Source organism: Taudactylus pleione, unplaced genomic scaffold (genome assembly GCF_031769625.1).
Source record: "Taudactylus pleione unplaced genomic scaffold, aTauple2 ptg000089l, whole genome shotgun sequence".
Classification (NCBI taxonomy): domain Eukaryota; kingdom Metazoa; phylum Chordata; class Amphibia; order Anura; family Myobatrachidae; genus Taudactylus; species Taudactylus pleione.
In genome coordinates, this window is record NW_028284491.1 from 7,321,860 (window position 1) to 7,336,318 (window position 14,459).

Consider the following 14,459-nt stretch of genomic DNA (forward strand, 5'->3'; position numbering starts at 1 on the left):
ATTTTTTCTAATAATTTTACTCGGAGTTTATAGCGCAAACAATACACTTTCTTTGTGCTTTGTATTCGCAGGTCCCATTGTTTACAGACGCTGTGTGTCTACAACAAGCATTCCATTCCAGTTAACTGTTTTTATAATGTGACACATAAGATGAAAACAATGACTGTGAAATGATCCAAGGTATTCCAACGTTTTTGGAACCTTTGTATGAGTAATGTACTGTTGTCAAGTAAAAAAAACAGTTGTACACCCTTGACAACCATTTATTTTTACCTAGGGTACAAGCACACCCATGTGTCACTGTATAAAGTCTGGTCAGTCCATGAAAGCAATAAATACTTTTCTGGATTTACACTAAATAAGAATGTTCCTTTTTACACTATGATCCTATAATTATCATTTTTACCCCCATTTTCCTTAGTATAGTAAATGTTAAGTAATAGTCCTATTTATGTACCTTGTAACGCAGGCGATAGCACTGATATCTGCTGATTACGGTCCTGCTGCGTTAATTTCCACACTCCCCATACTTTAGTATGGGGGTGGGGAAATTAGGCAATTCATCAAATTCCGAAAATTATGTATTTTCGGAATTTGATGATGTTACTGTATGCCATCCTCAGATGGCGTACAACCCCCGAATGGCTTCACAAACTGCCATTTACATGGTAGCTTGTGAAGCAGTGGGACTCCCCTCCTCCTCCCCCCCCCTTCTGTGGTTTGTCCTGGCTGGCTGCCTCCCCTACATGTTGCTGCAGTGTTGAAGTGTCTCTCCCCTCTGTCCATTCCCTGGTGGCACTTGTAAGTGCTTAGTGCCACAGGGGAACATACAGAGGTGAGACGCTTCACGCTGCAGCAGCATGCAGCGCCGGGGAGAACATTCTCTACAAAAAGAAAAAAAAATCTAATTTAATATTAGTAACACTTACTGCAGCTGTAATCAGTGCTGTGCCTACCTTACTGCAGCTGTAAACAGTGCTGCGCAGCCGCTTGTGTGAATGGAAGCGATGCATGCGCAGCACTGATTACAGCTGCAGTAAGGTAGGCACAGCACTGATTACAGCTGCAGTAAGGTAGGCACAGCACTGATTACAGCTCCAGTAAGGTAGGCACAGCACTGATTACAGCTGCAGTAAGGTAGGCACAGCACTGATTACAGCTGCAGTAAGGTAGGCACAGCACTGATTACAGCTGCAGTAAGGTAGGCACAGCACTGATTACAGCTGCAGTAAGGTAGGCACAGCACTGATTACAGCTGCAGTAAGGTAGGCACAGCACTGATTACAGCTGCAGTAAGGTAGGCACAGCACTGATTACAGCTGCAGTAAGGTAGGCACAGCACTGATTACAGCTGCAGTAAGGTAGGCACAGCAAGAATAAAGTATCTATTTTCCAAAAAGCCGTCATCGCAAAACTGACAGCTTTCAGAATACTGTAGATACTTATGGAGAGGAGGAATGATGAATTCCTCCGGTAATTAGGCAGAACTCCATGCAATCCTAATTATCACCAAATAATTTTATGTGTTGATGAATATTATTTATTATTATAACCAGTTATTTATATAGCACACACATATTCCGCAGCGCTTTACAGAGAATAGTTGGCCATTCACATCAGTCCCTGCCCCAGTGGAGCTTACAATCTATGGCCCTGATTCAGGGCTGGGCTTTTTTTTTTTTTTTAGAACGGCCTCCTGGCCACTCGCATAGCTGTGGGTGACCACCCACAGCTATAGCGAGCGGCCATGATGATGGTCGCGATGGTCAAGACCATCGCGACCATTGGGCTTGCGACGAGACCCTTGTGCTAGGGTCTCGTTGCCGCAAGTCCCAGAGAGATTTTGGCTCTAACAGAGCCGGAATCTCTCCACTGACATCACTGGTGATGTCAGTGGGGCCGGCCCCAGACGGTAGGCGTTCTCATGGGAACGCCTCCGTCTGGGCAGCCACCCCCCGGCCCGCCCACCAAAGGGGGCGTGCTGTCACTCAACATCGACAGCACGCCCCCTTTGGTGCAAGATCCGGAGCGACGGAGTGCCCATCGCTGTCCGGGTCTTGCGCATGCTATCAGCAGGATGTACTAAACGCAGAAATGTAGTAAATGCAGTTTTCGGGGGTTTTACCCGGAAGTCCCTCTCTCCTCGGACATCTTATCAGTAGAGCTGTCCTTTGCGTTATTATAAGTACATACCGCGGTAATCTACCACTGTATGTACCCGATAAAATGCGGGGTGTACCACATCGCAAATGCGATGCTTAGTAGTACATCCCACCCTAAATCCTTTAAGAATGTAATCTCTCGCAGGTAAGGTCCTCACTACCGTTTTGGGGGCGTGCCAAAGCCAGCCATTCAGTATTTCCAAAGCAAATTCACTGGCCTCTGCAGCTTAGTTGCCGTGGACATTCTGAGCAACCTCATGCCGGGTACACACAATGCGATATGTCGTCCGTTCTGGCCGGATCGGACGACATATCGGGCACATAGGCCAGTGTGTACCCGTTATGTTGCTGATGATGTGCGCTACTGCACATCGTCAGCAACATCGTTAGCGAGGGCCATGCTGCCCTCGCTTTGTTGCTGCCGGCATCGGCAAGTGTGTACGCAGTTGCCGATGTCAGCACCCTGCCGGGTCCTGCCACTAACGAGGTCGGTAATCACTAGACATCGTCTAGTGTGTACCGGCCTTTAGGGTTGCTCAGATGGCCAATGGTCTGTGCGATGTTCCTGATGTTTATCCGATGCTGCGTCTTCAGATGCTTGCAGCGGATCTGAGAAGCCGGCAGTGGGGGGTCTCATTTGTAAATACGGCTCCTGCAGCATTTGCATAACTTCTCAGATCCGCTGCTACTAAAGACGCATCACGGACCCCTCTTGTGTCATCTCTGACTTGCTTTTATTGCTTTGCTCCCAAATCAGAATCAGTCCCAATATCTCAGTTTCTCTAATGAGAATGTTGCTTGCAGCAGAAGCAAAGTATTCAGCTTTTGTTGCCACAGTTTCAAGCTTTAGATGTAAGGGATGCCTGTGGTTCAGTACTGTAATAGCCCTCCGGTACATCACCTGCAAAGTCTTTGTCCCCTATGCTGTTGTATTATGTAAATGAACGAATGGAAAAATCATTTTAGAAAAGTGGTTATTGTCCAAGAGAAATAACAGATCTGTGGCCAGATGCATGAAGCCATGAGGATACCGTTTAGTTTACTTTTGAATGTGGTGGCTTTTCCAGAAATGACCTGTCATATTTTACCTTACAGAAAGATTCCTTGAATTTTGCAGATAAATAGAGTAATCCATGAACTGCAAAATACATAAGCTCGCAGAACATTTAATTTCCGTGCAAATGCATCTATTAGTCTGCCTCACGCTCATCCACTAAGCACGCCCACATTGCGCATTTTGGGACTGCGCCATGCAAAACACTCGGTGTGACTTTTAGCAGATTTGTGGGTCCAGCTGGAAATACGCATGATGGAAAAGATGAATAATTTCCACCCTGGTACCATTTTAGGACAATACCTCAATTATTACAAACTTTTTAGTGTTTGACAAAATCAGCAGAGTAAGAGGACACCTGGAAAGTCTTTTTCACTTACTATTGTATTTTATAAGTACATGTGCCTACAATGCACAATCCCGTATAGGGACTGAGTCACGCGCAAAGCCGATGCTCACGTACATTGGTGATTTTTTTGCAACTGCGTATGCGTCTAAATCCCTAAAAAAGTTGCACGGAGCATTCATTCCACGTTGTCTGAGTACAGGGTCACAGGACCGATTTAGCCACACGAATTGTATGCATTTGGCATGTCTGTTTGCTGACTGGAAAGTGGCTAAACAGATGCACAAATATATTTTTAGTCTGATTGGCATCCTATGGGAGTGTTGTGGGAGCGGTTGCTGACTCAGACACTTAATCGCATATATTGGAGGCCATACTCTGCACCTAGCATGAGGCTGGTGAGAAATTCGGATGATGCTTCTGCAGACAGGCAAAGTTTGCGCCAGACGCACAGCTGTACACCAGGAGAAGGGTCTATACTGTCAGGGACTATGGTAAAAGGCACAAATCTAGTGGTAGCAGAGTGCGACTCCCCCAGCAGGTGCACGATGCCAGGAAGAATAATTTGTTTTGCTTAGATGATGCTTTGTAGTATGTTCTCATTTGTATCAAATGCAAATTTTTGCTAAATATAGTCATCCACCCTGGAAGTCTGATATAAAGCATTTGTCTGAGCTGCTCTGACCTTTTCATACTCCAGTTCTAGAAACCCATTTTAACAAGTCAGTGAAATTTCAAAATCTTATATACTTACCCTTGGCTGAGGACGATTGGTCTGGCGCCCTGTCGGCGTTCTGGCTTTGGGATTCACATAGGCGTCGGTATTTCGATGCCTATGTTAAATCCCTTCCCAAGATTCCTGTGTCAGAATTGAGACCGGCAGCCGTTCATAACTACATCCCATCTTAAATATATAAGGGAAACAGGCTGATGGTTATTATAACATGGCTGCACATAAATACAGTTCAGCAGAAAACGAATGGGCAGTAATGCTGCTACAGGTTGAGTCTCCCATATCCAAATATTCCGAAATACGTAATTATTTTGGCATGACTGAGATAATAAAAACCTTTGATTTTTTATGGTTCAATGTACACGAATTTTGTCTAAAGCACAAATTATTTAAAATATTGTATAAAATTACCTTCAGGCTGTGTGTATAGGAGAAGCAATCGGGAAGCCGACTGCCTAAATACCGGCAGCCAGCTTCCCGACTGTCTTATCCCGGCAAGGGTGAAATGCCGGGCGTCTAGATGTAGACGACTGCATTTTCCCGACGCCGGGAGACTGGCGCCCGGCATCACGATCGTACTGATGCCGGGCGCCGCGGGGGGGGAGGGTTAGGTTTAGGGCTCCCGGGGGGGGACTTAGGGTTAGGCATCCCCCCGGGAGGGTTAGGGTTAGGCTAGGGGGAGGAAGGGTTAGGGTTAGGCACCCCCGGGGGGACTTTGGGTTAGGCACCCCCCGGGGGACTTAGGTTTAGGTAGCGGGGAAGGGGGTGGTTAGGGTTAGGCACTTAGAGGGGGGATTAGGGTTAGGCACTTGGGGGGGAAGTTAGGGTTAGGCACCCCTAAGGAGGGTTAGGGTTAGGGGGGTTAGGTTAGTGGATACTTACCTATCCACGATCGGGATTTTCCAGCGCTGTCGGGCTTCCGCTACTTCGCACTCTGCTCCTGCGGCCGCCGGTATTTCATACCCATTCCGTGTATAGGGTGTAAATGAAACATAACTTTATTTCATGTATGTACACAAACTTTGCTTGAGCCACAAAATTATTGAAAATATTGTATAAAATGAGCTGCAGGCTGTGTGTATAAGGTGTATATAACACATAAATGCATTCTGTGTATATATTTGGGGTCCCACTCCCAAGATATTTCATTATGATATGCAATTATTCCAAAATACGGAATATTCCGTTATCCAAAATACCCCTGGTCCCAAGCATTTTGTATATGGGAGACTCAACCTGTATAAGAGTAGGACATGTCACTGAGCTCCTGTAATATCTTCCTTCCGAGTATCTATATTTTGTGTAGAGCATATTTTTTTTCTGATTAACTTGGGACACAGGATTAGATTTAATTTAGAAGAAAATCTGCAAGATGGATAGAGATTTAGGGGCTGATGCAGCTACACATATACCCAATTACAGAGTGTATCCTGAGTGTTATTGCACTGCACATGTACCAAATCTTATCGCACACAAGTACCGGTGATATAGCGTTATGTACATTTAATTTACAATGTATACTTTCGACTGAAGAGCCTTTAACTGGGCTGTTCCATGGCATTCCCACATAGGCAACGCCCCCAAAGCAACACAGTTCAGCCTCTTCTGTCGTAACTTTGTAAGTGTAGATGCAATCAAAATGCTACGGCTAGCTGGGATTTGTGTGCGTTCAGCTCTGAATCATGCTCAGTGCAAAACAACACAAGATATTCTCCAATCACATGTTTAATTTCACATCAGCCCCAAGGTTTTTAATCCATCTAAAGGGTTTAAGGAGAAAAAAATCTGGACAGTCTTCATTTGTGGAGTTTTCTGGGGCCTTGTATCACTTACATTTGTAGTTTCTTTACGTCTGGAAATATTGTTTCTGATGTGATCATAACTGGTCATCACGGATTAGACAAACAAAAATCTCAATCAAAATTATAGTACAGTCCTTGATGTCCATATACCAAGTTAGAGAGGTTCTCTGAGCCAGATGTGGCTGTGCTCAAAATCTAACATAAGGGACCCATACACTAGGCGACTGATGATGACTAGCTCGATCCTGCTATCGGATTGGCCATTGATGTTCCACGATCCGTTGGAGGATCGGTGAAATTATACATGTTAAATTTCACAGATTTGCTATTCATGATTGTATTTTGATCGTGATCCTACTACCCGGCATCTCAGGATCGCAGGAACGCGACAATCCGTCACTAGTGTATGGGGGCCATCACTCACATACACTCATGGTCAAGGAGAAAATCACTTTCCACAAATTGATGCTTTAAACCTAGATAGCAGGAAATGATTTGAATTTTGAGACCTATGCTATTGGGATGTATAATCTTTATTTTATTAATTCATATGAAAATTTAATGTAGATGGTTAAATGTTTGGGAATAGTTTTGTTTCTTGAAATACTGGATTATTGCTGTAACTTTGATATTTGCTCTTTCTATGGTCTTTTTTTTTTTAAAGTATAAAAAGAAGATGTAAGGGCAAAAAAGGCCAAACGTATAAAAATAGAACTTTTTATAAAATATCCAGAAATAGCTTGCAAGAGCCTAATAGGAAAAGTGCCTAAACAGTGCCAGTCATTCCAACCTATGCGCTACTGGGTATAGCAAATTAAAGCAGGTGTTACCAAGTTGCCACAGTGCACCAATCACCAGCAAAAATGCAAAACACAAAAACAAACAGCCCTATTGTTACCTTTGGATAATTTATTTAATATATAGCTGAGGCTGCAATGAGCATTATTTTAGGGGAAAATGTTACAGTTATAGTGCTCCCAAAGTGAAGTGACAGTTTTTGTTTTTTCACCAGAAAGTTTAAAGCCATGAACATAAATATTAATGATGATTTTCCGACAGGCTACAAGTGGTTTTGTTTTCCTGTCATATTGCCTCTAGCAAAGATCTTATCTGCGGAACAATACTGGTATAACTGATTGAGCAACCTTATGACAGCTTAATCCAGTATGTGGAATTGTCAGGTGTTGACAACTTCTGTATATGTTATTATGCAACAAGTATACCGGTATACCATGTTTCTCAGACAACCAGCCAATAGACTGTACAACTCTCAGCCTGAGAGATGATGATCACACATGAAAATTCTTATATTAATGTTACAACGCCGTCCCCTTTATTATATGACGGCTATGCCATCTCCCCTCTGACACATGGCAGCTTCAGTAATTGCTGGCTGTGAAGGCCTGGTCCAAAAATACTATAGGTGAAACTGGGGAATTTTTGATTGATATCCCAACAAGATACCAAGGTCAATCTACATGGCATGGATTAGTAGTCAAAAGGGAATCGGTATGTAATGCCAGCTGTCGGGATTCTTCCTGTCAAAAATACCGACAGCGGAATCCCGATGGTTGGTATCCTAATAGAGGGCCTAATTCAGACCCGCGGGTCGATGGTGCCCTAATGCGCATGCGCACGACGCTCCAGGTCTTGCACCAAAGGGGGCGTGCTGTCGATGGTGACTGACAGCACGCCCCCTTTGGTGGGCGTGCCGGGGGCGTGGCTGCCAGACGGAGGCGTTCGCATGGGAACGCCTACCGTCTGGGTCCGGCCCCACTGACATCAGTAGTGATGTCAGTGGGAGTGATTTTGGCTCTGATAGAGCCAAAATCACTCCTGGGCTTGCGGCAGCAAGACCCTACCGCAGGGTCTCGTCGCAAGCCCGATGGTCGCAATGGTCTTGACCATCGCGACCATCATCATGGACGCTCACTATAGCTGTGGGTGGTAACCCACAGCTATGCGAGCGGCCAAGAGCCCGCTCCATTTTTAGGTAGGAGGGCACTGATTCAGAGCGAGCGCTCTGGTCAGAGCGTCCGGCTCTGAATCAGGCCCAGAGGTCGGGTAAGTATACTTACCCTCCCCCTAACCCTCTCTTCTTGTAGTCTAACCTTAACCCTCCCCATCCCGCACCCTAACCCTCTCCTCTCCATTAGTGCCTAAACCTATGACTCCCCCCTTCGTGCCTAAACCTAACCCACCCCCTTTAGTGCCTAACCCTAATCCCCCCCCCTTCCCTGGATAGTGTCTGACTGTAACTCTCCTCCTGGGGGTGCCTAGCCCTAACCTCCCCCCCAAAAAAACCTAATGCTAACCCTGCTATGCTACCTAAACCTAACCCCCCCACCCGCGGCTAACACTATGGATGCCCCGGATCTACCTCGTTTGGGCTGGCGTTCTTCTGTGTTCCGACATCAGGGATTAAGATAGGCATTTGTATTTCGACGCCTATCCTAAGTCCCTTGTCGGGCTTCCCCTGTTGGAATTTAGACTGGCGGCATTGCGGCCGCCGGTCACATAACTACATCCTGTCACAAGTGTGTATTTAATGATGATATACATATGATATTACACAAGTGGAGCAAGAAAATATATCTCCTATGTTTGTCTTACTATTAGGATATGAGTAACTCAACAGCTCACTAATGCAGAAAGTAGAAATCTATCACCTTATTCTAACCGCTAACATCATATTTTTATATATATACTGTATATATACACACATATATGCTCTGTATATACAGTACATATAAAATCTTAGAACTTGTGTGTACCTATGTATTAGGTGCACACAAGTTCATAACAACAGATGTGAATAAATACAAGCTGATAGCTTACTATAACAGATCGCTGTCTGTTAATATTCTGCTGAGACGATATGCCAGCTTGATTTATGCCATCCTGCCTGGTCTCACTGACTGCCACCCACTATCTGAGGCAGCAGTTCCTCACAGGTGTCGGACATACTGTATTACTTAGGCAGCACACCTGCCAGCAGTGACTGGGAAAACAGGTCTGTCTGTAATGTTGGCAGCTTAGTCACATACATCTAGTACTGGTGGTACTGTATTATTATAATACAGTGTATATCTCTTGTTTGTAATTTAAATTATTTTAAGTTTATACTCATTGTGTTTGCATTTTATGTAGTCATAAAATAAATGCATATGGTAACATTTTGTTATATTTTCTATACATGTTCAGTAGAATATATGGACATAAGTTATTCAGTATACTGTAAGTAAGCTTAGTTATACCTTCTTTACATATATGAAAGTGAAACCTCCATGTAAAACTTTTATTATTTTAATAACATGTGTGGATGAAGGTGCTTTTAATTTTTTTTTAATCATCCTTTTTAACTGCCTCCTGCTGGTCATGGCGCTCATACGCTATGTGGTGCCATGTAGGGGTATGCATGATTGGCAACCCGCCACACATTGCAATCAGATTTCCAGAACAGTTCTTCTCACTGCACAAGGAGATCCTGGTCCCTTCTCTTGTGGTGGCATCACACTTACCACAAGACAAGTGGTGCTCAACTCCCGACATGTGAGCGCAATAACTGGGGTTTGCTGAAAATCTGCTGAAGGGCATCCAAGACGAACACAAAGCCCTCTTCACCTTCCTTTTATTAAACTAACAGAACTTGTTTTTGTGACTACCATTCAAAACAAATGTTTGGGCGGCACAGACGGTGTAATGGTCAGCATTACTGCCTCACAGCACTGAGGTTGTGACCCTATGACCCTAACTGTGTGGAGTTTGTATATTCTCCCTGTGCTTGCGTGGGTTTCCTCCGAGTACTCCGGTTTGGCTCCCAACGTAAATGAACTCTAGTGTATAGGTATGTGTGTGTACATGTGGTAAAGAATAGATTGTAAGCTCCACTGGGGCAGAGACTGAATGGACAAATATACTCTGTATAACATTGCGGAATATGTGTGCGCTATATAAATAACTGGTAATAAATAAATAGATATTAGTTAACATAATATGCTCAGGTCAATCATCATGCACAAACACCTGACAAGATGAACAGTTTCGTTGCACTTTGGGGTGAATCTAGCTACATGATAAGCGGAAAACTGACACAAATGGTTGTACTTTAATTTGTGGTGTGTGGTCCATTCATTAATGACCCATGCTGACAATTGCTGTATGGTCAATGAATCAGTCCAACACAATAATAAATAAGTACTATTATCATACTGATTATCATATCTGGTACTTTGCTTTGGCCATAGTCGTCTTAATTATTGACATTTCTCTGTTTAGAATGTCTTCTTAATATAAAATCCTCATAATTTATATTGGGAAACTATAATGTGAATTATCTGGTAAATTACAATCTTTTTAGATGAAATGACTGGTTAACGGGCTTACAAACCATTTCATCCTTACTTACAGTAGATATTGCAGTTACTTCCAATACAGTTGCATAAATCTATTTTAAAGGTGAATTTGGTACATCACACTATTACCTTTTTCAGTTGCACAAAGGCATATTCCATGTCTGTCCGTAGATGCAGCTCATCTTCATACCTAGGGAAAGTGCACAGAACATGCTGGTAATGTTGCACTGATTATTTGGGAAAAGTGGACAAACTGAATATTCATTGTGTACATTAAAAACAGTATAATTCCAGGCTATATATATGTGTGTGTATATGTATGCTTAACAGGCATGTCACTAGGTTCTCAGTGCTGTGGGAACGGCTTCATAACCAAGCTTGCCAGGTGTGTGGATACACTGTGGAATGCTGGAACCAGAGACTGGTAGTATTAAAGGACTAATCTCTTGACTACAAATTTAAAATGTATTTCATTGCTTGACAAATAAGAATGAAAGCACAGGAATATATGATGTGATCACACACAAAGCATGAACCTCCACCAGGTATAATGTATAAAATTAATTACTGTGCTTTGTGTGCAGACAGCCGCTGTAATGTCTTTTTGGAACAGTAGACTATACTCACTCTGAGATTTTGAACCTATTTGGACACAAATTGCAAATCCCAATCAATAGGATCAATCAGTATCACTAGAATGTTGACTTGTAAGGCTGGGAAGTCCAGTTAGACCACACCTGGTGTGGGATACATCAATGCTAAATAGGCAGTCAAATGTCCTAAATCACCGTATGCACCAAGCTCCGGAGAGTGAAGCTTTCCAGAGCTTGTTCCCGTTAAACAATACATCTATAGATGGCGTTGCCTAAAAGAAGCCCCTCACAGCCCGCGCATGCACTGGCCGACTCATATGTGCCAAGCTCCGGAATGCAATACATTTCAGAGCTTGAACCCAGTGGGAAAAGCCATCTTTAGATAGCGTTACCCAATAGAAGCCTATGGGCTTCTTTCTGCATTCCTAACTGAGGGCCCCAGTTATGAATGAAGCTTAATACCAGCGGCATATTTAGTTTTTGGGTAGTATCGCAGTGATACAAACAAAACTGCCACTGGTATTCATCAATACTTACCCCTCCTGCGAGGTCCAGCAAAGTCCTCCTCATCTGCGAGGTCCTCCGTTCAGTCGATGGCAGCCTAACGATGGCTCCCCAGTGCCGACAATTCAATCGGATCCCTCCCAGCACCCGCGGCAGCGCACGCATCATTCTGCGCATAAACCCACACAGCAAAAGACAGCTGTTATCAGGAGAGCTGTCCTTTGCTTAAATATTTGTGCATATGGCGTTACTAAATGCTGGTATGCATGCGATAAGTGGCGGTATGCGCCCTGCCCCTAGTCTTCTATGAAGTCATTGTTGGCTATGTGTCCTACCAGTGTTGAACATTTGGATCTTACAGATGTGGACACATATGAGTATACTAGGTATTTTGGCATCTGTATGAAGTGGTAGTGTAACCCTTTTCTTTGTGTTCATTAAGACAAGCACCTGCTCACTAAACGTTAAAGAAATATATATATACTGTATATAAAATCAGAAATGACAGCTAGAATATGCTTGATATGGTCAACACCTTCACTTTTCATGTATAGAAGCTTTAGTAAATCTACCCCTTAGTTTTCTGTCTAACCACATAACTAACTGGTTTTAGCTTTATACTGGCAAACCAGATTACTCTCACAATTCTGGGGTGTAGCTCATACAGGGCTGATTTGTTTTTTAACTGTAAATTACTGGTTCCTCCCATCAATTGGTGTTTCACCAAATCAAGAAGTTATATATAACCAATCTGTTGTGAATCAGCTTAATAGGTATAATTATAAACTAATACATTATTTATTATTCCTAAATATGTACCAAGACACAAACACAGAAAATAAATACACCTGCGCTCGGTAAATACTATATTATTCATTTATGATACAGTACCAGCTGCAATGGCAATATGAATGCCCTATATGGATACAAAACAAAAAGGCAGTTGCTGACAGCGCTTGTCCTAACCAATGCTAATCTGTTAATTTCTAGCAAAATTAAACTATAAGGTATTAGTTCACATTTTTATCAAAATATTTAAGCTTGATGCCCACGTCAGGGTTCTCAAATATCTGCTTGTCCTAAATTCACATCATCTTAAGTGTCCCATTTACCAAATAGATCTGACTAAACTGTATCTATTACTGCTCATCGCTTGCCAGCCGATCAATACTCAGTTCCCAGGCAACATTGGCTGGCAGCAGTAATCAGTGACTTGGGGTCCCTTCTGGTCATGCATGACCCGGCATTACATTGGCACACATGCGCTCTGCACTGGAAGCCTGGTCTCAAGTGCAGTGTTCGTAAAAAAAAAGAGGATTTTTTTTTTAATATACTTGCAATAAGAAAAAAAATACTTTTAATTTTAATAATGACAACAGGAGGACAGTCAGCACTGAAGGTAGCACCACTGTCCTTGGTAAGCATGGGGAAACTAGCTTCCCCATGTTTTGGAAAGCTATCTTAGGCTCCCAGCAATGGTCACCACCAGCGTTACTTGACGATGGCCATCACCAGAATACAGAGAAGCCCTAAATCCTTGAAAATTAATATTTTATTTAGAAAGTAAACTGCAGTTGAAATAAACTGCAGTTGAAATTAGTTGCACTCATCTTCATCAAGGAGACTGATATACAGCAAGGCCCAAAAGGTAATGCGTGGGGTGGGAGTATCAAGTATAAAAAAGTGTTAGAAGCTCAGGAAACTGCCGTTATCTGATGTTTACAGCAATACATATGGGTCTCCATATGTTTCAAAAAGGTCAGCAGCAAAGCAGTCACCATAGGATTCTACGAGGCTGTGATGTGCCCGTATGCAAGTATGCAGCCTATAGAATTCAATGCGAAGCATCCCTCCTCCCTTTGCATGAATGCCTGAGTTAGCAACGCCGGGAAGCATGAAGAGCACCACAAAGGACTGCTCTCTTGGGAAGAGCGGCAATTTGCGATGTAGACATCCGGGTCTATGACCCAGAAGCCCCTCTGGTGTCCTTCTGCATATGCGCAGAATGATGCATGCGATGCAGGGGGTGCAGGGAGGGATCCGATTGGATCCTTCTCACAGCACTCTCGGATTAGAAGACCATAGACTTCTATAGGGTAATGCCATCAGGAAGATGGCATTACCCACCGCAAGCAAGCCCCGGAGTGCATCCCATTCTGGGGCTTGGTGCATACGAGAAATGCGGTCAAACCCCCAAAATGCAGCTTTGCTGCATCCCGCCCCAGATCTGTTGTAAGCAATCCACTGCTAATTGGCGAGCTGGTTGAAATGGATAATCTAATATCCAATTGCCACAATCTCATATATTCAGTACTGTATTCAATCAGGCCCGTCACTAGGGTAGTGCGACCAGTGCCATGGCACAGGGCACCGCAGGGCAGGGGGCGCTGTTGGGGCCTGTCAATTATCCTGTTTATTACCATTCTTACTTGTAGCTTCCTCTTCTTTTATCCCCTGCATCTCCTGGCCTCCCCTATCACTTCCCTGGCCCTTCCCCATGAGGCCATGGCCCTTTTTAAGGTGCACTATCTTATGTCCCTATTTAAAAAATGGGGGGGGGGGGCGCCAATGCTCTCTGGCACAAGGCACCAAAAAGTCTACTTACGGCTCTGTATTCAATACACTAGTATCGTGGCTAGAAGTTTGTAGACTGACGTTGTCTGTATTCAATACAGTGTCACCTATTCTTACTGCACCATTCGTCAGTCTTGCTGATGTTAGCCGAGCCCTGTAAACATCCAGACCCATAGTAACTGCTTCCCCTGCACCCGCTATAGTTCTGCCTTTGGTCTCCAATTAACATCAGAGTTTGCTCTTACAGGATCCAGCTCTCTTTTTCACTTAGCAGATTTTCTGTTTACTCTGACAGTCTGGTGTAAAGTTGCCTCCCATATAATTCTTGCAGTAAAC

At 43.6% G+C, this 14,459-nt stretch overlaps 1 protein-coding gene across 1 annotated transcript in view; it reads right to left on the reverse strand.

The window, feature by feature from the left end:
* LOC148527325 (keratin, type II cytoskeletal 80-like) overlaps window positions 1-14,459 on the reverse strand; it is a 44,120-nt gene that overhangs the window by 17,258 nt on the left and 12,403 nt on the right. Inside the window, exon 3 of the mRNA XM_088469139.1 lies at window positions 10,582-10,642. Within this exon, the coding sequence (XP_088325265.1) occupies window positions 10,582-10,642 (61 nt within the window). The remainder of the gene's footprint in view (window positions 1-10,581; window positions 10,643-14,459) is intronic.